At 38.1% G+C, this 22,354-nt stretch overlaps 1 protein-coding gene across 5 annotated transcripts in view; it reads right to left on the minus strand.

Moving 5' to 3' along the window:
- Nucleotides 1–332: 332 nt before the first annotated feature.
- Nucleotides 333–22,354, minus strand: part of ZBTB11 (zinc finger and BTB domain containing 11) — a 26,645-nt gene continuing 4,623 nt past the window's right edge. For 2 of the 5 annotated variants that reach the window (XM_004378145.2, XM_023732875.1), the window contains exons 2-11: nt 18,351–18,586; nt 17,446–17,677; nt 13,399–14,246; nt 12,980–13,156; nt 9,448–9,693; nt 6,107–6,251; nt 5,288–5,405; nt 2,041–2,199; nt 1,733–1,908; nt 333–1,183 (exon numbers count right to left, since the gene is read on the minus strand). In XM_004378145.2, coding sequence (XP_004378202.1) covers nt 666–1,183; nt 1,733–1,908; nt 2,041–2,199; nt 5,288–5,405; nt 6,107–6,251; nt 9,448–9,693; nt 12,980–13,156; nt 13,399–14,246; nt 17,446–17,677; nt 18,351–18,586 — 2,855 coding nt within the window. In that variant the 3' untranslated portion in view covers nt 333–665. Of the gene's footprint in view, nt 1,184–1,732; nt 1,909–2,040; nt 2,200–5,287; nt 5,406–6,106; nt 6,252–9,447; nt 9,694–12,979; nt 13,157–13,398; nt 14,247–17,445; nt 17,678–18,350; nt 18,587–19,009; nt 19,034–19,094; nt 19,142–21,732; nt 21,765–22,354 lie in introns of those variants that run through there. The other 3 variants (XM_023732877.1, XM_023732874.1, XM_023732876.1) reach the window with 3 other exon arrangements.

The following is a 22,354-nucleotide window of genomic DNA, read 5'->3' on the forward strand; positions in this document are numbered from 1 at the left end:
AAGGCTTTAATACGCATTGCATGCATTTTAATGGCATTTAAAAAGTTAGCTATTAATTTATGGTTTCCCCATATAAGTATACTGTGCAAACTTGATTATAACATGTAACTTACTAAGTGCTTTAAAACAGAATAAGATCCCTGACTTAGAGGGGGTTAAAATAAATAGTCAACAATCACAGATTTGAAGCATTTAAAAAATGTAATATACATTCTACTAAAATGCTTTATATTAGAATTTTCTTTTTAATCCATAAATGGGGCAAATGAAATCATAGAACCTTACCTTTACATTTTGAGGATAAAAAGAGAAGAAAAGCCCATTGGTGCAGCCTCTTAAACTCAAAATATATAATAGTGTCAAAATGCAAATGAAACTGAGCAGTTTTTGATTTAGTACAGTCCTTTATAAACATTAATTCATAAAAAATTATACCATGATAAACCACTGCCATCAAATATATTCAATTTCTTTACAGTAAATGGATCTTTCTGCAGGACCCACTGGCCAAACAAACCATTTAGAAATGTCGCACCATCGGTAAACAGCGCAGAGCCTTGACATACAAACTCTTAAGTGGATAGTCACACAGTACTGTAAACAAATGTTCTGTGAGTTCAGTGTACATGAAATGTCACTTCGTTTTAATCTCCATTACTATTTATTTATTCTGCTTCTGAAATATGTGCCACCTCTACTTCAACAGTCTGAATAGCTTCTGCAACTTCAGAGAGCTTCTGTCCTTGCTGCTGTGCCAATACATAATTAACCACTTGCATAATACTTTGGTCAGAAAGCGTAGACATGGATGGACATTCTTCAGTAGCTGCAACAGCTTCGAGAGCTTCCATAGTTTCTCCTGTCACTACTACAGTCTCCAGTTCCTGAGGACCACTGCTTACTTGTTCCTGCATGTCTGCTGTTAAGATGCTAACAGCATGCTCCACTTGAGTTCCTTGGTTATGAAACTGAAGGGTGTCTTTCTCCAGCATAATTTTGCAAGGCACATAATCTCTGTGGAATTTAGTCATATGTTTGCGAAGTGTTCGAGCATCTATGTAGGCTTCACTACATACAGGACAGACATAGGGCCGCTCACCAGTATGTGTTCTGACGTGGCGTTTTAGAGATCGGGCATCAGCCCAAGCTACTCCACATGTCAAGCACTCAAATGGCTTAACTCCTATTAAAAAAAAATGAGGGGGTGTGGTGAGGTGCAAGTACCAAAATATATTAAAGTTGCCCGCTAAATGTTTTTCTTTTAGTAGTAAACCACTAGCCTTTCTATCTTGACTTTGGCAATCTTTTATTCAGGACCTAATTATTTATCTTAGAATAAACAAGATTCTGCACTATAATCTCTCTAAAGATGTTCTCATGTGTAGATACTACTGAGAAACAAATTTGAGTTAAATGGGTTCCATGCATAATCTTACTCCATCTTCACAGCAATCCTGTAATGATAAATACCTAAGATAAGGAAACTGAGGATTCACATAGTCTAGTTCTACATAAAAATGCTGATATAGCTCACTAAAAAAGAAATCCACGTATATATATCATTAGATAATCTGGTTCAGAATCACCTGTATCAACGGAATAAGTGTTCCAAGATGTGGGAGTAAGCTCTGATCAAGGAAGGTATGGTAGTAGGCAAGAGGAGAGCAGATGAAAGGAGAATCACTGCTGGACTGACTTTCATTTAGATACATATGATATTAAGTACAGTTACCTTCATGGTTGTTCATGTGTCTCCTGTACTCTCTCAGCTGAGTGAATTTTCTTCCACATTGTTCACATACCCATTCCAGGTTTTGCTTTGCTCTTCCTTTTTTGCCATGGGTAGCTTTCTTTACATGCCTTCTGAACAATGCTTTTTCATAAAATTCTTTGCCACATATATTACACCTAAAATAGGGGGAAAAACCCTCAATTATTTTTTCAAAACACCAGGAGCCTTAAGAATCAATCCAAGTATGTATCTGTGTGTGTGATGTGTGTGTGTGTTATCAAGTTCAGATCCTTCTCACATTTACCCACCTGTAAGGCTCAGTGACAGAATGAGACTTCACATGGGAATACCAATCTTTCTTCCAACTATAGCACTTATCACAAAATTGGCACTGGAACGGCTTGACACCAAGATGTTTGTTCATGTGCTGACGAAGATCTCTTGCTTCAAAGAAACTTTTTTCACATCTGCAATAATAAAGTTCAATCACCTAACTGGATCATCTTATTCCTTTAAAGCAAGTTTCCAAGAACTCATTATATGCTAAAGTTTCTAGAACCCCACGATAAAATGATCCCAATTTAAAATAAAAGAATTTCCTAGCATTCCAATCTTGTATCAAGGCTGCAGGATTTTAAGTTCTTTTACCTCTAGAGCATTAGAAATATTTTAGAAAGAATCATGAGGAGTTCCCAAAAGTTATTATAATGGACATTGTCTCCTCCCTTTTACAGAAGGAGCCCTAAATTTTCATTTTGAGATTCACCCCGCTCCCATTCTCTGTCCATGTGCCAGGGATAAGCTTCACCACTGACTCCAGGGAGGGAGCAGTGACTCAGGCCTAAATCGGAACACAGCATTCACCACAGTGTTTGATTCAGGGGTGACCAAATGACTTAATCAAATCAGAGAGAACCTCAGGGCTTTTACAGGAACTACTAGAAAAGAAGCTTGACTACCTGAGAGTTGAAGTGATGTGAGGCTGGAAAGCTGCCACTACTCTGTAACCATATGAAGCCTGAGGGAAACCAAGTACTAATGAATCTGAACCCAGCTGAATTAAACCATTCAGACTCCTAGACTTTACCTTTCAATTCAAGCCAGTTTAGGTCAGCTTTTCTTTCATTCACAACTGGAAATGTCTTGATAGTAAACTTTGTTTTAAGATAAGACTGATTAGAGTGACATCAGCAAATATGGCAGAGTAGGGAACTCCAAGAGCCTACCTATCCCTCCAAAAAAGCAGGGAATAAACTGGCAAAAACTGTGAGAACCAGCTTTATCAAAACTCTGGAAATTAATAAAAAGTTTACAGCAACCAGGCAAATACTTAATCAAGAACAAAACCTGAATTTCACTAAGAGAGCTTTGTGGCATTTTAACTTACCTTAGCCCCATGCCCTGCTCCCCAACTTGGCAATGGCCTTGAAGACAACAGCCCACATTCCCAGTACAGGTCTCTAGTATCACAGGGAGCAAAATGGACCTTATTGTCAAAGGTAAATGTATTAGCTGCTCACTCCTGGGGCAAGGAATAACAGTTGGACATACAAGAGACAAATCAAAAGCTTGAGGGTCAAGGCTGGGGAATGAAGTGCTTTGGGGAATGTTGTTGTTGTGTGCTGCTTAGTTAATTCCAACTCATAACAACCTTATATGACAGAATAGAACTGCCCCATACGGTTTCCTAGGCTGTAATCTTTATGGGAGCAGATTGTCAGGTCTCTTCTTCTGCAGAGTGGCTGGTGGGTTCAAACAGCCAACCTTTCAGTTAGCAGCCGAGCGCTTAACCACTGCACCACCAGAGCTTTGAAAAACTTTCACATATTCCTGGGAATCTAGAAGGCTATGCGCACGTCCAGGGCTGGGCTGGGCGTATGCTCAGAAAAGACCTGAGAAGGCCCTAAGCTCTCACCTCTGGCTGACCTTCAGGCTCTGCACAAGCAGGAAGCAAAAGCTAAGGCTGAGCTATAAACTGCCTGCCTGAGTGTCATGGATTGAATTGTGTCCCCCCAAAAATATATGTATCAATTTGACTAGGCCATGATTCCCAGTGTTGTGTGGCTGTTCTCCATTTTGTGATTGTAATTTTACCTTAAAGAGGATTAGGGTGGGATTGTAACACCACCCTTACCTAGGTCACATCCCTGATCCAATGTAAAGGGAGTTTCCCTAGGGTGTGGCCTGCACTACCTTTTACCTTACGAGAGATAAAAGGAAAGGGAAGTAAGCAGAGAAGGGGGACCTCATACCACCAACAAAGCAGTGCCAGGAGCAGAGTGCGTCCTTTGGACCTGGGGTCCCTGCACGGAGGGGCTCCAAGTCCAGGGGAACACTGATGAGAAGAAGGCTGACAGAGAGAGAGGGCCTTCCCCTTGAGCTCATGCCCTGGATTTGGACTTGTGGCCTGCTGGACTGTGAGAGAATAAATTTCTCCTTATTAAAACTATCCACTTGTGGTATTTCTGTTAGAGCAGCACTAGATGACTAAGACACTGAGTGTTGAAGGCATTCCGGAATTAGACAGTGGTGATGGTTGCACAACATTGTGAATGCAGTAAAAGCCAATGAACTGTACACTGTAACTGGTTAAAACGGTAAATTTTAAGTTATATGAATACCTGAATTAGGAAAAAAAAAAAAGTTTCAAGAGGCTTTGAAAAATGAAAAAGGAAAAAGAGAAGGAGAAAACCAGCAGTGTCCAGGGACTTCAGAGGAACTAACTTCCTAGAAACAATTTCTGGTTGGCAGTGAGGACTCTTCTTTCCCATAGTCCCCACCTCCTAGTAGCCCATTTCCCCCGGGAATCTAAGTCACTTTAAATGAGTTATTTGTATGATATGTGATTTATACCTCAATAATGCGGTTTAAAAATAATAATAAATAGCCACACCTAAGCCAAAAAAAAAAAAACAGAACAGACTGATGTGATGGTTAAGGTTATATGTCAACTTGGCTAGGCCATGATTCTCAGTAGTTTGGCAGATAGTATGTAATCCTCCATTTTGTGATCTGATGTGAGCAGTCAATTAGTTGAAAGGCCTATCAGTTGAAAGCCAGTGAGTTTCCTTGGGGGTGTGACCTGCATCCAATATATACGGATGTTCTGGCAAAGCTCTCTCTGGATCCTGCGTCTGACTTGTCATCCTCTGACCTCCGGTTCTTGGGATGTCAGCCAGCAGTCTGCTCCCTAACCTGCAGATTTTGGGATCTGTCAGCTCCCACAACCCCAGGAACCAGCAAGCTTCCACTTGACCTGCCGATTTTTGGTTCGTCAGCCACTGCAACCACATGAGTCAGGAGAAGCCTCCAGCCTGATGCCTGACCCAAAGATTTGGGACTTGCAAGCCTCCACAACTGTGTGAGCCGTGTCCTTGAGATAAATCTCTCTGTATGTATATTTACACTTGTGTTGCTCCTCTAGAGAACCCAGCCTAAGACAACTGATTAAAATCAAGAGTAAACTGAAATTACAGTTTAATATTGAAAACAACTTTCAAAACCGAGTAAGAACATAATGAAGTTAACTGAACGCTTCACATGTGAAATACTTACTGAGTACAATGATAGCCTCGAACCTCAGGCTTTGGCTGGTGTTTCTTTAGGTGCTTGCTGAGTCCAGAGCCCCTGTGAAAAGACTTTCCACAAACTGAGCAAAGGTACTTGGACTCTCCTGTAAAAAATAAAAACCACATCACAAATCCAGCAATCAGGTCCACTCCAACAAAATTCTTTATGCTGTATTTCAGAAGTTATTTTATGTAAAGGTGACACAGAAGCGGTAACATTTGGCAGCCAGCCACCTTCTGAGAATAACAACAAACCATGTCAAAATCTCCATTTCCTCTGAACTATAGTACCAGCAAAAGCTACTACGCAAAGAATGTGACACGCTTGCATAATGTATGGATTATAATAGTAACAGAAAAGAATACAAGTTCTAGAGCAGACATCTACCCTTCATCAGCCATTTCCACACATCTGCTGTAAAGCATCTGAAAATAACTATGTGTAGACTAAAAATTCTAATCAAATTATAAGCCACTTACCATGTTGATTTTTACATCTGCCTATTGCTTAACTTTTTTAAAGCATGACAATCTCTTTAGGGGCCTGAATCTAAATTATGCACAATTTAACACCCAGTACGCAATTTTTCTACACTGAGGAAAACATGCTTTTACACAAATAAGACAGCTCTGAAACTAGCTTTAAGAAAACTTCTTAACTTCCAACACTCATTAATTAAAAAAATGTATATACACAACCATCAGTATATATCAATATAATTTCCAATATAATTATAGCATACCAACATAACAGTAAAATAATACTATATGAAATATAAGTATGTCAACATAAATTTCTCACTACCTGTGTGAATGCTCATATGTTCTTGAAGACTTCGTTTGGTAACAAATGACTTAACACAGAGTTCACACTGGAACTGCTTCTGCGATTGGTGGAGACTCTGGTGTAATTTTAGACCATGCTTATAGATAAAAGTCTTTCCACAGACCTAAGACAGAACAGGGGTGTCTGAACCAGTAAAACAAAAGAGAAGGTAGGGGCTTTTTCTGAAGAATGAGAGCAGAGAAACTAGTATGCTATTTTAAATAAAACTTTAAATTAAATTTTAAGTAAAATTAGAAAATGAAAGTTGAAAGCACAAGTGCCACGGATATTAGCTGGTCGATCCCCTTCGAACTCAGCACTTAAAACAAATACTGCTGCTATTTTTCATAAATCCATGTGATCTCTGGAGGAGTTCAAAACAGTGCAAACAAACCTTTTGCCACCCTTGTGAGACTGGTCAACAGTTAAAAGAAAAAACAAACCCCTTGCCATGGAGTCGGTTCTGCCTTGTGGGACCACATGTGTTACGGAGTAGAACTGCTCCCATGCTTATTCCCTATTTCTGTACGTTTCTTCCATGGACAACACTCTGTGGGTAGTGCTGCACTAAAAGACCAGAGGCCCAGTTAATGCTTAGTATTTAAATTGATGAAGAAAATGATGCTTGGTACTTGGCTCAAAATACTAGGACGCAGACGTGGAGTAAGTGAGTGGCAGTATACATACAGTAAGACTGACCCATGAACTGATAACTATCGAAGCTGGGTGAAGGGCACATGGAGGTTCATTCTAGTCTCATATTCTATTCTCAAGTAATAAAAATCTAAAAATGGGAACTAAAAGAAATCTCACTGGTTCTAAAACTGTTTATTAATAAAGACAGCTATTAATAAATACAGCTGCTACTAGAAATTTTTCACTGTTCCAAATAGCCAGACGCTGGCTAATCATAGAGGATTCTTTACCCAGGAGTCATATTTTGGCATTTAGGAACCCTCAGTCCTCAGCTCTAGAAGGACGCATTACATAGGCAGCAGGACTTTTGCAGACCCAGGAGATTTGTTCCAGCCATAGCTTCCTTTCCAGTCCAGGTTGGTCTTGCTGAAGGTTAAGGAATGGTTGGGATGATGAATTGGTCATTCCCACCCAGTACATCCTCTGGACCCTAAAAAGTTCCATGAACATTCTAAATAAATCCATTTCATATTACAACCCCTAACAGCAAACTAAAGAACACAACAACCCCAGAAGATAAGCTAGATAACTGGGATCTTCTAAAAATCAAACACCTATGCTCTTCAAAAGACTTTACCAGAAGAGTAAAAAGAGAACCTACAGACTGGGGAAGAATTTTTGGTCTAATCTCCATAACCTACAAAAAAATCCAACACCTCTACAACAAAAAGACAAATAATCCCATTAAAAAATGGGCAAAGGAAATGAACAGACAATTCACCAAAAAAGACACTCAAGCGGCCAACAGACACATGAGGAAATACTCGTGATCACTAGCCATTAGAGAAATGCAAATTAAAACCACAATGAGATTCCATCTTACCCTGGCATTACTGGCACGAATCAAAAACACTGGAAATTAAATGTTGGAGAGGCTGCGGGGAGATTAGAACTCATATGCACTGCTGGTGGACATGCAAAATGATACAATCATTTTGGAAAATGATATGGCGCTTCCTTAGAAAGCTAGAAATAGAAATACCATACGATCCAGCAATCCCACTCCTAGGAGTATGTCCTAGAGAAATAGGAGCCATCATACAAATAGACATATGCACACCCATGTTCGTGGCAGCACTGTTCACAACAGCAAAAAGATGGAAACAACCTAGATGCCCATCCACAGACGAATGGATAAACAAACTATGGTACATACACAAAACAAAGTACTACACAATGATAAAGAACAATGATGAATCTGTGAAGCATCTCATAACATGGATGAAACTGGAGGACATTATGCAGCGTGAAATAAGTCAATCACAAAAGGACAAATATTGTATGAGACCTCTACTGTAAAAACTCATGAAAAAATTTACACACACAAAGTAACAATCTTTGTTGGCTACGAGGGATGGGAGGGGTGGAGGGGAATACTAAATAGGCAATAGATAAGTGGTATCTTTGGTGAAGGGTGAGACAGTACACAATACTGGGGAAACCAGCACAACTTGTACAAGAAAAGGTCATGGAAGCTCCATAGACACACCCAAACTCCCTGAGGGACTGAATTGCTGGACGGAGGGCTGTAGGGACCATGGTCTTGGGTAACATCTAGCTCAACTGGCATAATACGTTTTATAAAAACAATGTTCTACATTCTACCTTGGTGAGTAGCGTCTGGGGTCTTAAAAGCCTGGAAGCAGCCATCTAAGATACTCCACTGGTCTCACCCCTTCAGGAGCAAGGGAGAATGAACAGAACAGGATATAAGGAAAAGATCAGTCCAAAGGACTAATGGACCACAGCTACCATGGCCTCCACCAGACTGAGTCCAGTACAGCTAGACGGTACCCGGCTACCACCACTGACTGCTCTGACCAGGATCACAACAGAGGGTTCTGGACAGAGCTGGAGAAGGATGTAGAACAAAATTCCATCACACACAAAAAAGACCAGATTTACTGGCCTGAAAGAGTCTGGAGAAACCCCAAGAGTATGGCCCCTAGACACCCTTTAACTCAGTGGTGAAGTCACTTTCGAGGTTCACCATTCAGCTGGGGATTGAATAGCCCCATAAAACAAAATGGGACAAATGAGGCACAGCAGTCCAGGGACAAGGACTAGAAGCAGAAGGGGACAGGAAAGCTGGTGTTAAGGAACCCAAGGTTGAGTAGGGACAGTGTTGACATGTAGTGGTGGTGTTAAATATTGTCAAAGGGCAACGTGTGCTGTTTAATGGAAACTATTCTGTTCTGTAAACCTTCATCTAAAGTGAGAATAGCAGCACAACTGGAAGAACGTAATCAATGTCACTGAACTGTGCACGCAGAAATTTTCTGAAATGGTGTATCTTTGGCTACGTATATTTTCACCAAAAAAAAACGTCGAGAAGGGAGAGGGGTGACATGTCGTGGGGTTGTTAACCAATGTCATAAAACAATATATGTACTGACTGTTTAATGAGAAACTATCTGTAAACCTTCACCTAAAGTACAATAATAAAAAAAAAAAAGAACACAACAGCAATCAATCACCCTTAACCTAGGCAATAAACTGAAGAAGCCACAGATTTCACTTTGACTTTGTACATGAGAGGGGGTGACACTAGCATATACATCAACCAGTCCCATTACCATAGTTAAGTTCCAATCTTCTTTAACAAAATAAATGTAAGGCTTTACCTGGCATGCATGTGGCTTTACACCTGTGTGCTTTAACATATGTATTCGAAGAGAATATAATTTAGGTAATGTCCTTCCACATATGGAGCATATAAACTCTCGTTTGGTTCTGCCCTTCTCAGATGATGTTCCCGACGCCTCGTTGGATGTGGAAGTGGAAGAGGATGAAGTGGGGGCATCTTTTCTGGCATGCCGGATAAGGTGTGCTCTCAAGGAGGCACTGTACTGAAACTGTTTTTTACACAACTAAAAGAAAAAGTAAACAAAGTTCTGTCTAAATGCATTCCATTACAAAATTCTAAGTGAAACTCAACCTGCATTTCAACTTCTCATTTGTTATTATTATATAAATTAATAAACCCATGTATTATGTAAAAGACAATGTGCTGGTACCAGATGCTAAAGAGAGACAAGACCCAGCCCCTACTCCAGAGAGGCTTACGATCTAACTGCAGAAACAAGATTTATATACAAAAAAGGCAAAGCACTCAAGCGGAGGGACTGATGAGAACAATCAGGAAAGGCATCATGCCCGAGGTGGGGGCCTGAAGGAACTGTAGGACCCAGACAGAGACTAACAGTTGTTGGGTGGAGCACAAATAGGCATTGGAAAAAGGAAAAAGAACTATGATAGTTCTTGGATTTTATCCTGTATGTGTTGAGGAGTCATGAAAGCTTTTGTTGTTTCTTTTTAAATCAGTTATATATGCTAAACATTTATAAAAGTGTTTTAAAAACAAAAAAAACAGGTCTCCTCATCCACCCCTCCACCTTTGTTTCCTAGAGGTAACTTTTTTGACTCATTTTTGATGCTCATCTTTGTAACTCTAAGTATCACGCAGGATGGAAGATGACAACCTCTCACCCCTCTACTCCCTACACATACGTAAAAGCTTCCCATTACCCTACCTTCCCAAGATACTTACATTAGAATTTTGATTGCATCAGTTTCAGGGTTTACGTTATTAGGATGGTGTAAATGTTATTTATGACTGGGCCATATAGTACACTATGATTCTTTTTCCTTTCTTGCTTTTTTGTTTTCCACTTTGCTGGTTTCCTTATGTATTTACTACTAATTCATCACCAAATATTTCTCCCAACTGCCCACTGACAGGAGATTTAAAACACATCATGTTACTGGAGCATTTTCAAAGAATTATGTCCTATTCCAACCTGGGACCGTTGTTCCCTATGCTTGTTATACAGTTTCATCCTGAGATCTCCTTTACTACCATCTTGGTGAATCCCTTAGACTCTACTGAACTGGATCCCATGTTTCCTATGCCTTGCTCATTTTGGTGGAACACCTCTGCCAAAAACTGAGGGAGAGGGCCTCGGAGGTAAAACTTAAAACTCTGCATGTCTGGAAATGTTCTTATTCTACTCTCATAAACAACTGACAGTTTGATTGGCTATAGGTTCCAAGTAAGAAACCATTTCCCTTTAGAATTTTGAAGGCACCATGCCTTTGCCTTCCAGCTTCCATTGTTGCTGCTGAAAAGTCTAAAGCCATTCTGATCCTTATTCTTTTCTATGAGACAGAATATCTGTTTTCTCTCTGGCAATTTATAAGATTTTCTCTTTGTCCTCTGTATTCTGAAATTTCATAATGTAGCTTGATATGGATTTGTTTTCATCTACTGTGCTGAGCATTCCATGCACCCTTTTCAATGCACTGAATCAAAGCATTCACCAATTTCAATGTACTTTTTTAATATGCAAACTGATATCCTTAAGTTTTAAAATTTTTCTTTGATTACTGCATCAATTACTTCTTTCCCGCATGTTCTCTGTTTGGAATGATTACTTGGATACTGGACAGCCTAGACCAATCCTGTGATTTTCTTTTCACTCCCATTTTCTAACTTGTCCTTTTGCTCTATTTTCTGGGAGATTTTGTCAACTCCATTTCTCAACTTTACTGAGATTTTTATATTTACCATTATATGTATTTTATTCATAAGATTTTTCTCTTAATGTGCTCTTTTTTAAAGTATCTGGTTATTGTTTTATATTTGAAATTTTTTCATTTATCTCTGATATAAAGGATGCTCTTTTTAAAAGTTTTCTTGTCTCTATATTCTCAGATTTTTCAAAGTTGTATTTCTTGAAACCTTTTGTCATAAGTCTGATGATCACTGGTGTCTGTTCATATTTCAGAGTAAGACATTAAAAAACTAATTGGAATTTCTGTGTAGGGGAGTCAACCATGGGTTTTAGTCAGTTATCTTCAGGTCTACTGTTCAGATTTCTCAAAGATAAGCCTTTCTATCTTTTGCTTTTAGGGTTAAGAGTTTGGCTGCCAACATCCTGGGACTTATGTGGGGAAAGAGAACTTAAAAGTTTCAATATTCAGTATGTAAACTTTTATTTTTCCCTGTTTTTGGCACAGTACATCCACCCTTACTGTAGTGTTCCCCAGAGCAGTTATGGTTTTATCTTTTCCAAAGAGGAGAAGATAGAGCTTTAGCCAAGGAGGTGGGAACAGTGATTTAACTGCTTCTTCAAACAATTTTCTAACAACCAGACCTACCTGTACTTTCAAGGTAGTTGGTACCACCAACTTTTGAATATTTTGGGGGCTCTGGAATATAATTCGGGTTGATTCTTAGCTTTCCCTACTGAAAGCCTAGAATTGAGTTCTTGCAAATCTGCTAAATCAGTTACTAAGACAAAAAAAAAACAAGCCCATTGTCATCAAGTCAATTCCGACTCGTAGCGACCCTACAGCACAGAGTAGAACTGCCCCATAGGGTTTCCAAGGTGTGGCTGGTGGATTCAAACTGCTGTGGAATCCACCACATTCAAACTCTTAAGAGCCGGGCTCTTAAGCACTGTGCCAGCAGGGCTTCTGGTAAATCAGTTACTAGCCCTCCATGTATTTATCAGCTTCAAGAATTTAGTTGCTAAGGACTCCTTATCTGTTTTTTTTGCCATTTTATGAGTTTATATGTATACAGATATATTTTATTGTTGTACTTCAAGTTTACAGTTCAAGTTAGTCTCTCATACAAAAATTTATACATACTGTTATGTGACCCTAATTGCTCTCCCTATACTGTGAAAGCACACTCCTCCTTTCCACCCCTGATTTCCCATGTCCATTCAACCAGCTCCTGACCCTCTCTGCCTTCTCATCTCACCTCTGGACAGGAGCTGTACATTTAGTCTCAGGTATCTACTTGAGCTTGAGTTTGTATTTTTAAAACAATCTTTTTACTGTTGTCTTACTAGGGTATCAGGAGGAAGCAGAGGTAAGTTACTGATTTTTTTTTTTTTTTTTAATTGGCAAGGTGTTGTATCAAAGGATTCTTTCTGACATAATTTACTATAAATCTTTCATGAATGTTTTTTTTTTTTTTGGCAAGGAAATGATATGTACAAATCAAAAGGTGAATCTTATAGCAATATGTAGAATGTTGCAAAAGAGACACAGAATACAATTGGTAGGATAACAATCAAGCAGTAAATAGGATTCTATTTATCATGAAGTTAGACCATCTTTTCAATTAGCTTTCCAGACACTTACTGGACATTTGTAATCTCTAGCTCTTTCATGTTTCAGTGTGTGCATTATAAGGGCATATCGTCTCTGAAAAACCATCCCACATTCCCCACATTTATGGGTTGCTTCTTCGGTGTTCTCTTTAGCATCTCTTTTTGGCTGTTTCATCTTTTTTCCTCTTTGAACTAATTTCTGGGCCACCTATTAAGGGATAGAAAACACAACCTAAGTAAATATACTCATTTTGATTTTTAAAGTTATGAGTCGTGTTATAAATTTCTAACAAAAACACTGCAAATTCACATTATCTTATTGTTTGTATTTGAAATAGTAAGTTGCTTCCCTGCACCCCTCCCAAATAATGTTCACTATAGCATAAGTTTATAAATAGAATGCTTTCACCTGAAGCTAAAACTACAAAGGTCAACCCCTTTACCTCATACCTGTTGAACTGCTGACTTGGGAACAGCTTTCCGCTTCTGCAGCTTTTTCTCCATTCCCTTGTGCAGTCGGATATATCCTCCTTCGCTAACTGAACGCTGCCGAAGCCTGCTTCTGTAAGTATCATCATCAGGGCCAAGGTCTGCCTTTGCTGTCAGTGTAACTAGATTTTCCTGATCTTTTAAAGGTTGGGCAAGGTTCTGTCTATGTTCTGGAGTGTCCTCAGCACAGACATCCTCAGTTGATATATCATTTCCCATATCACTGTTCTCTGGGGAGCTACTGATTACACTGTCTTTTGAAAGTTTAGGAGGAATATTAGAGACTGTGCTATCTTCTCTACTGCTGGAGGTTTCTAGTTTCACCTGGTTGTTCTTTGTTGCTAAGTCAACAGATTCCATTTCAGGATGGCAATCAGTGATACACTGAACAGGTGACAGAGCAGCTTCAGCCTCTGAAGAGACCTGGGGCTCATTCTGTCGACCTAGCTCTCCATTCTGCTCAGCTTCTGGCAATTCTCCATTTACTACCAGTACAATTTCACAATCCTCTAGTTCAGTAGATAAAGTTGCTGTAGTTCCCTCACTGCTAGCCACAGGAGGTGCTATTCTTACTCCATTCTGTTCTGGTAAGTCCTGGGTGGATGCAACTGTTTGTACTTCACCCTTTTTATATACTGTTAGCTGCTTCTCTTCCATCAGTTTGTGTACACTTTCACAGATTTCTAAAACTTCTGACATGAAGAGATGACGAGCCAAGATGGCTACATCAGCCATGCTACAGAAGTCAAAACTTAGCACAGAAGTATAGGCAAATTCTAGTAAAGGAAGGAAACTTGCCTTACAAAAACCTGTATGAAACAAGAAAGGCAGGAGGCAAAAACGTCAATCACCATTAAAACATCTTACAACAACAATTAACACGGATTACGACAATATAAAATAGAATATAAAGGCAAATGTGACCATTTATTTTGCAATTAAACACCCCTGGATTTGTTTTGTGTTCTGTTTGCTTATTAGACCTTAACTAACTCCCTTCTATGAGCCTAAGTATCTCAGTACCTAAAACATAAGATATTATCAGACTTACTACCTCAAAGAGTTGTTGTAAGGCAGTCATTTTCAAACTGTATTCCTTTAGAACCCCAGGGGTTCCAGAAATTCTCCTCAAGAGACAGTTGTTGGACAACGGAAAGTAGAAAAAGGGAGGGAGGGAGGTGAGTAGGCAGGGGTTCAACCAACCTGTGCTCTAACCGCACTTCTGGAAGTATAGCTGTATTTTTAATAATAGAAACCTATACTAAAATTTGGCTGGGCAAAGGGTGGTATGACTAACAATTAAAAACCAAGGTCTAAGGCAGGGGTCAGCAAAATTTTTCTGCAGAGTCACATGCTATATATCGCAGGCTGTAAGGTATCAACTCTGTCATGCAGCTGGAAAACAGCAGCCATAGATAATATGCTAATGAATCAGTGTGGCTATGTTCCAATACAGCTTTATTTACAAAAATAACAAGGGGAAAGGTTGGCCCTTAGGCTGTAGTTTGCCACCCCTGGTCTAAGGAAACACATGAGGTATTCTTATTTTGTTCGAGAAAATAAGGTGAGTTTATTTCTAAGTTCTCAGTGCTTCAACTTTCAAAAGCCATTTAAAATTTTTAATAAATGACTCAAAACTGAGGAAAGACGAACGATTACACACTCATACCCAGTATGACTAAGTATTTGTATAGCTCCCCCAAGTTTGTTTATACTTAGGCAGGTATTCTTCTTCCCCTCCTTATACTAGGTGTCACTAGGTTACACACACAGTTCTGCACTTTGCTTTTTTCATGTGACGATTTATCTTTGAGATCGTTTGTTAATATATAGAAAGCCAAAGCAACCTTTTAAAAACTCCCATTTGCTGTGTTTGTCAGTTTTAACTCAAAGGACATAAAAAGTGGTCCTTTTACGTAGGAAGACGGAGGATAGACGAGTATACAGAGAAGCCTTGAGCTGTGAGATATATTGGAAGCTGAAAAATAAGAAGACTGCACACCAACATATCATCATGGCTAGCTAATTCAGCCATTCCCAGGAAAACTGATAACTAAATAGGCTGAAACCATCTTCATCCTGCTACAAATTATGAGAACAAGTTAAGCCTGAGGTAAGCAAGAAAATTTGTCTTAAAAAAAACAAAATCACGTACCAACAAAATTATGTATTTGGTCTTTTATCTAATACTTTTTTAATTTCTAAGTTCAAAATTGTAAGAAAAATTTCCCATGAACCATCAGAAACAAACAGGCTGAATCAGATCAACAAAGATTTTAAATATTGTTATCACACATTAAAAAAAAAAAAAAAAAAAAAACCTTCGTAGTTTGTTCTGGAAAATTCTAGTTAGTTAACTCTGTAGCTGTGTCTAATTTGCTGTTAATTTTAGGCTTTGTAGGTCATATGGTCTGTGTTGCAACTATTCAATTTTGCCCTTAGCTCAAAAGCAGAAACAGTAAGATGTAAATGGATAGGTATGCTGTGTTCCAACAAAACTTCATTTACAAGAACAAGATGCAGCCTGGAATTAGCTTGAATGCTACAGCTTGCCAAATCCTGCTTCATCAGGATTTTAAAAAAATAAGTCAATAAAACTCTTGTAAGAATAAAAAATGAGAGAAAAATTACAACCAATTATCAGGAATAAAAATGGGGACACAACTACAGTTGCTGCAGACATTTTGAAGAGGATATTATGAAAATTTTGTTCCAATTAACCTGCAATTTTAGATGAAATAGACAAATTCTAGAAAAATATAGTTTTATATAAATTACTCAAGATGAAATTAAAAACCCAAACAATTCCCTAACCAGTAAGTTGTCATATTTTGTAGTTAAAAATCTTCCTCCAAAGTACATTGCAGGCCCAGGCAATTTAAGCCAAAATTCTACCAAAAATTCAAAATAAAAATAATTCTAATCTTATAGTAACTATTATAGCGTACGTAAAAAAATTAGAGGAAAACACGTTTTACAAGGCCAGAACAACTCTGATATCAAAACATGACAGAAATAGTGTGAAAATTACGCATGACTACAGATGCAAATGTTCTAAACAATATTAGCAAACCAAACATAGCAATTCTATGAAAGGTAATCATGGCTAAACTCGATTTACCTGAGGAATGAAAAACTGACTTAACATTAAAAAATGAATGTAATTTTGCACACTACAGAATAAATGAGAAAAATAAAGATGGTCTCAATAGATGCAGAAAAAGTATGTGATAAGAACATCCATTTCAGAGGAAATCTCCTTTATGTTAAATGTGATAAACGTCTATTAATTAAAAACATTTACCAAATTATGTACTTAATACTGAAAAAGCACCTCCTATTAGAATTGGGAATGAGGTAAGAGAACCCTCTATTGTCATTTTTATTAAACTGCTGCTTTTTTTGAGGTCCTAGCCAACATTGTAAAACAAGAAGTTCAAACTATAAGAACTGGAAAGGGAGAAACAAACCATTATTAATAGCAGATAACAGGTTTATTTTATGTAGATAATTCCAAAGCATCTATAGATAAATGTCTGAATTGTTATAGGAATTTAGCAATATCAGTGTATACAAAATTAACGTACACCAAAAATAAATTAGAAAGTATATAGTTTTAAGAGAAACAAATTATAATAGTATCAAAAACTATAAAGTTCTTTGGAATAAATCTAACAACAGATGTGTGAGACCTTTATGGATAAATCTGTAAAACTGTAGTATTAATTCAATGCAATCTCTATCAAAATTCATTCTTTTCTCTTTCTTTTTTTTTTTTTTGTTTTGTTTTGTGGAAGTCCATAGCTGATTTTACAATTTACATGGAAGAGTAAAGGGTTATGAATAGCCAAAAATCACCCGATAATAAGGGTAAGGAACTTTCTTTATCTGATAAAGAATTACTATAACGCTAAAGTTACTAAGACACACATCACACATATACATACACACATCCCTCTTCCAGAATGGACTTAAAAACGAAAAGCAAGAATATCAGAAAATTCTTACCAGAAAGATCCACCACAGTCTCATGACTGGAAACAGCTCCTTTTTCAAGGAAAAGATCTCGAAAATATTCACTATTAGCTGACAAAACAGATTTATGAGCTTTGTACTCTTCTCCTTCAATTAACAAAGTAACATCACAGAACTGGTTGGAGAGTCTCTGCTGGTTCAGTTGTTTTAAGACAGCCTGACAATGTTTTGGAGAAGATCGTTTTACCACACCTTTCGTGTCAACCTATCAAAATAAGTTTAAGACCCAGAGTTGAATTATACATTATCTATATTTTCAGCTTTGACAGAACTTAAAACAAGACAAACGATTCCTTTTTAACAGATATCACTAATTAAAATGAAGAAACAACCTGATATTCTCTTTGTTACCCACGTATTTAAGTAAAAAGATATCTTGTCCTCACTATTTTGTTTCGCTCTACTTGACCTAATAAAATCTTCCTACTGTCTCTTCTTACTAATCAGGAATTTGATAATGTGCAAAACTGATAAAAACAGACAAAAAACAAAGATCTAGCCAGTCTGATTTACCTTACCACATGACCCGGAGACTGCTTCCAGAAACGTGTTGTCTCCCTTAACAAACTACCATTAAAAAATGAGAGTGGTAATTAACAACAAATCTGTAGGCTATTAAGTGCATTCTGGAGAGAAGGAACAATAGGAACATCTGAAGAGGTGGTATTAGCATATTTTTAGCTTATATAACATAGTACATTACCCACTGTGTCTTATTCAACAAGTTCTACTTCAAGCACATAAACCTACTCATAGCTTCAATGTCAGTGCCAACAGTCACTCAGTCTTGGTGATTTGAGAAAAATAAAATTCTCCAAGTCTGCAAATACTGACATACTATCTACAAACGTTAAAGTGGAATGAAAAGTACCACTTACAAATACAAGTTCATGTTTGGATACTGGCTTCTTTCTCACAGGCTTAGAGGCTGTAGTTGGAGGTGAAGTAAAGTTGCTCAGGTCATCCTCTGATTCATTACTTTCTTCTCCAGACTCAAGGTCTAGCCCCAATTCTTCCAACATTTCTGAGGCATCTGATATTGGACGAGAACGATCTAGTTTCTCCTGACATTTGCTACACTGTTTAATGTAATCTTTGACTTGCTTTAATATACCTACAATGGAAAAACATGTATACAGGTCCACCTTAATATTGCTGTTACTTGGCAACTGAAGCATATACTGTATCATTATTTATTTAATCTGTGTAACACTAACATATGTTTGAGTGCATAAGTGCCGAAACCATATTCCCCATGAAGTATGTAAAGTGAGTTCTTTAAAATGTATGGTACTTTTTTCCCTCAAAGATATAAAGTTATAAATGATGGTTCATTTTCATGCTGAGGTAGACGGTTTTGTTGTTTATTCCCAGTTATTTATTCCCTCTCCCTAAAAGACGATTATGCAGCCCCACCTGTTTCCATGTGAGTTGCAATGCATTCGTGCAATAGGAACTATATGACATTGACAACATTCAACTCTTTTTGGTTTATATAAACAGCAATTTAATAAGACTCAAATTAATGGTTTCCTACCCTACTGATATTAGGAGTCCCTGGGTAGCGTAAACATGCACGGCTACTAACTGAAAGGTTACGGTCCAAATCCACCCAGAGGCACCTCGGAAGAAAGGCCTGGCAATCCACTTCCAAAAGGTCATTGTTGTTAGTTGCCGTCAACTTGATTCCGACTCATGGCAACCTCAGGTGTCCAAAAGGTCACAGCCATTGAAAACCCGACGAAATACAGTTTTACTCTGAAACACAGAGTCACCATGGGTTGGAATTGACTTAATAGTAACTGATTGTTTGGGTTAAAATCAGGCTTGACCATGCAATTTGCTTTGGCCAATGAAATATGACTGGACATGCTGTGTACCATGTCTGAACAGAAGCTTTAAGAGGCACTGAGTGTTTCCCGCCAGTTCTCTGGCCTTTTCTCTCTCTGGTAAAGGAATAGCATGTCCCAGATGGATGCTGTCCTTTGGCCTGGCCTGCAGATGAAAAAACACTGGTGGAGCCTACAACCAATGCTCCCAACTTGTGATGAGACCGTAAATTAAGTCGTTTGTTTTTGAAAGCCTGATTTTATTTAGGGCTGTATGAAGGAACAGCACATATAATCTAACAAACACTGATGTACAAAGCCACTCACGAAAGCCTATTTTTGAATTTAACTTCCAGCTCAGCATACTGGGGTGGGGATGGAGGAGCAGGGAGAAGACTTTATGTGCACGTCTGCATTACTGAACATTTTGAGCGAAGATTCTACAGAAGAATCCTGATCAAAAGGGAGAAAATGTAAGACAGAATTTCAAATTCTCATGGAATCCAGTCTTGCTAAAGCCATGGAGGCTGGATGGACCCCTGAAATTACTGCCCTGCGATCATCTTTAAACCTTAAATCAAAAATATCCCCCAAAGTCTTCTTTAAACCAAACAATAGCTTAACTAGTAAGGAATGTCTGCCTTGAAATCATCTTTTTAAGATGTACCTATTTGGGATTAACTGACAACAGCAAACTCAAAAAATTAGATACGACACTTAATGGGGTGAAACAACTTGGAAAGGAGGGTGAGAATGGTTGCACAACTCAAAGAATGTAATCAGTGTCACTGAATTGTACATGTAGAAACTGTTGAATTGGTGTATGTTTTGCAAAAAATACATATAAGTAAATTTCAGACAAACAATGAATATTTTTAAGTATGTCCCATGCAATATTTGCGACATATTTATACTAAAAAACTTCATTGTTTATTTGAAAAACATTTAAAAAAAAGCATTTACATGTGCACAGACTTAGAGGCCAACAGAGGTTATATAAGGAGCCATGGTGGCACAGTGGTTAAGCTCTCAGCTGCTAACCAAAAGATTGGCGGTTCAAACCCACCAGCTGCTCTGCCAGAGAAAGATGTGGCAGTCTGCTGTTCCCATAAAGATTACAGCTTTGGAAACCCTGTGGGGCAGTTCTACTCTGTCCTATAGGGATTCCAACTACATGAGTCTGAATCGACTTGTCAGTAAGGTGTTTTAGGGTTTACATTCTACCGTTTGATGTTAAAATCAATAACAAGTCTGTACTTGTATGAGATAGGCAGTGAGGTTTTATGATTCTATACATTTAAGTATATTCTGCATATAACAGAAGTTTGATTAAAGTATTAACTGGCTGAATTCTAATGGTATTGGAGAAACTACACAGAAAGCATTTGAAACAGGATGAAAAAGAGTAAGAAAAATTACAGGGAAAAAAGATACCAACGTATAATAATCCATCAACTATCTCAAAATTCACCCTATTATTTGTTTTTGGTGGAATCTTCCACAATGGTTATTAGAAGATGTCGCCCTAACTTTTTCTCCTGTTTTTTTTTTTTTGGGGGGGGAGATATAGTAAAATATCCATAAAATTTACGATTCTAAGCAGTGAATTGAGTATAGAATTCAGTGGTGCTACACAGATTCACAATGTTGTATAACCATCTACTATCTCCAGATTTAAAAAATCTTTTTATCATCCTAAATAGAAACTCTATACCCATTAAACAATAACTCCCCCATTAGCCCCTCCTCCAGCCTCTACTAACTTCTATTTTACTTTCTGTCTCTATGAATTTGCCTATTCTAGGTATTTTTTATAAGTGGAATCATACAATATTTGTCCTTTTAAATCTGGCTTATTTCACCCAGCATAACATCATCAAGGTTAATCCCTGTTGTAGCACGTATCAGGATTTCATTCCTTTTTATGTCAGCATAACATTCCACTATATGTACCTATTATGTCTTACATATCCTTTAACTCCAGAATATCAGCATCTTGATGGGATCATCTTAATTCTAGTTTTACAGATTCAGAAACTTGACCTCCTCAGTTCATCCAGAGCTGATCAGGCTTAAAGAATCTGACTCAAGTTAACCACTGGACACTAACATATAAATATAGTTAACTATTTTAAGAAATTACTGCAAGGATTGAAATTATTTATATAGCAGACCAAAGCTTAAATCCACTAACTAGGTCTGTGACCTTGGCCAAGTCACTGAACTCTGTGCCTTTGTGTCATCTGTAAAACAGGGATAATAGTGTTTACCTTACAGGGCTGTTATGAGGATTAAATGTTAATATTTATAAAACAATTTGAACAGTGTCTGACACGCAGTAACGCTACATAAGTGTTTGCTAAATGATTCTCTCACTAGTCAACCTCTCTTGTACTGCCCCCCAATCCACATAAAATATCAAGTTACCCACCTAAAATGCATCGATTGGTCCCAAGCTGCCTGGAGTAAAGTAGCATGAAGAACACCACAGACACAAGAAAAGTATTAGCCCAAGAGACAGAAAGGGCCACATAAACCAGAGACTTCATCAGCGTGAGACCCAAAGAACTAGATGGTGCCCAGCTACCACCAATGACCACCCTGACAGGAAACAAACAGAGAGTCCCTGACGGAGTAGGAGAAAAGTGGGGTGCAGAACTCAAATTCTAGTAAAAAGACCAGACTTAATGGTTTGACTGAGACTGGAGGGTCCCCAGAAGACATGGCCCCCGGACTCTGTCAGCCCAAAACTAAAACCATTCCCGAGGCCAACTCTTCAGACAAAGATCAGACTGGACTACGGGACATAAAATGATACTCGTGAAGAGTGTGCTTCTTAGCTCAAGTACATACATGGGACTAAATGGGCAGCTCCTGTCCAGAGGTGAGATGAGAATGCATGGAGGATCAGCAGCTGTTTGAATGGACACGAGAAATCTGGGGTGGAAAGGATGAGTGTGCTGTCATAGTATAGGGAGAGCAACTAAGGTCACATAACAATGTATGTATAAATTTTTGTATGAGAGACTAACTTGAATTGTAAACTTTCACTT

The sequence above is a fragment of the Trichechus manatus genome, unplaced genomic scaffold (genome assembly GCF_000243295.1).
Source record: "Trichechus manatus latirostris isolate Lorelei unplaced genomic scaffold, TriManLat1.0 scaffold00055, whole genome shotgun sequence".
In the NCBI taxonomy this organism is placed as follows: domain Eukaryota; kingdom Metazoa; phylum Chordata; class Mammalia; order Sirenia; family Trichechidae; genus Trichechus; species Trichechus manatus.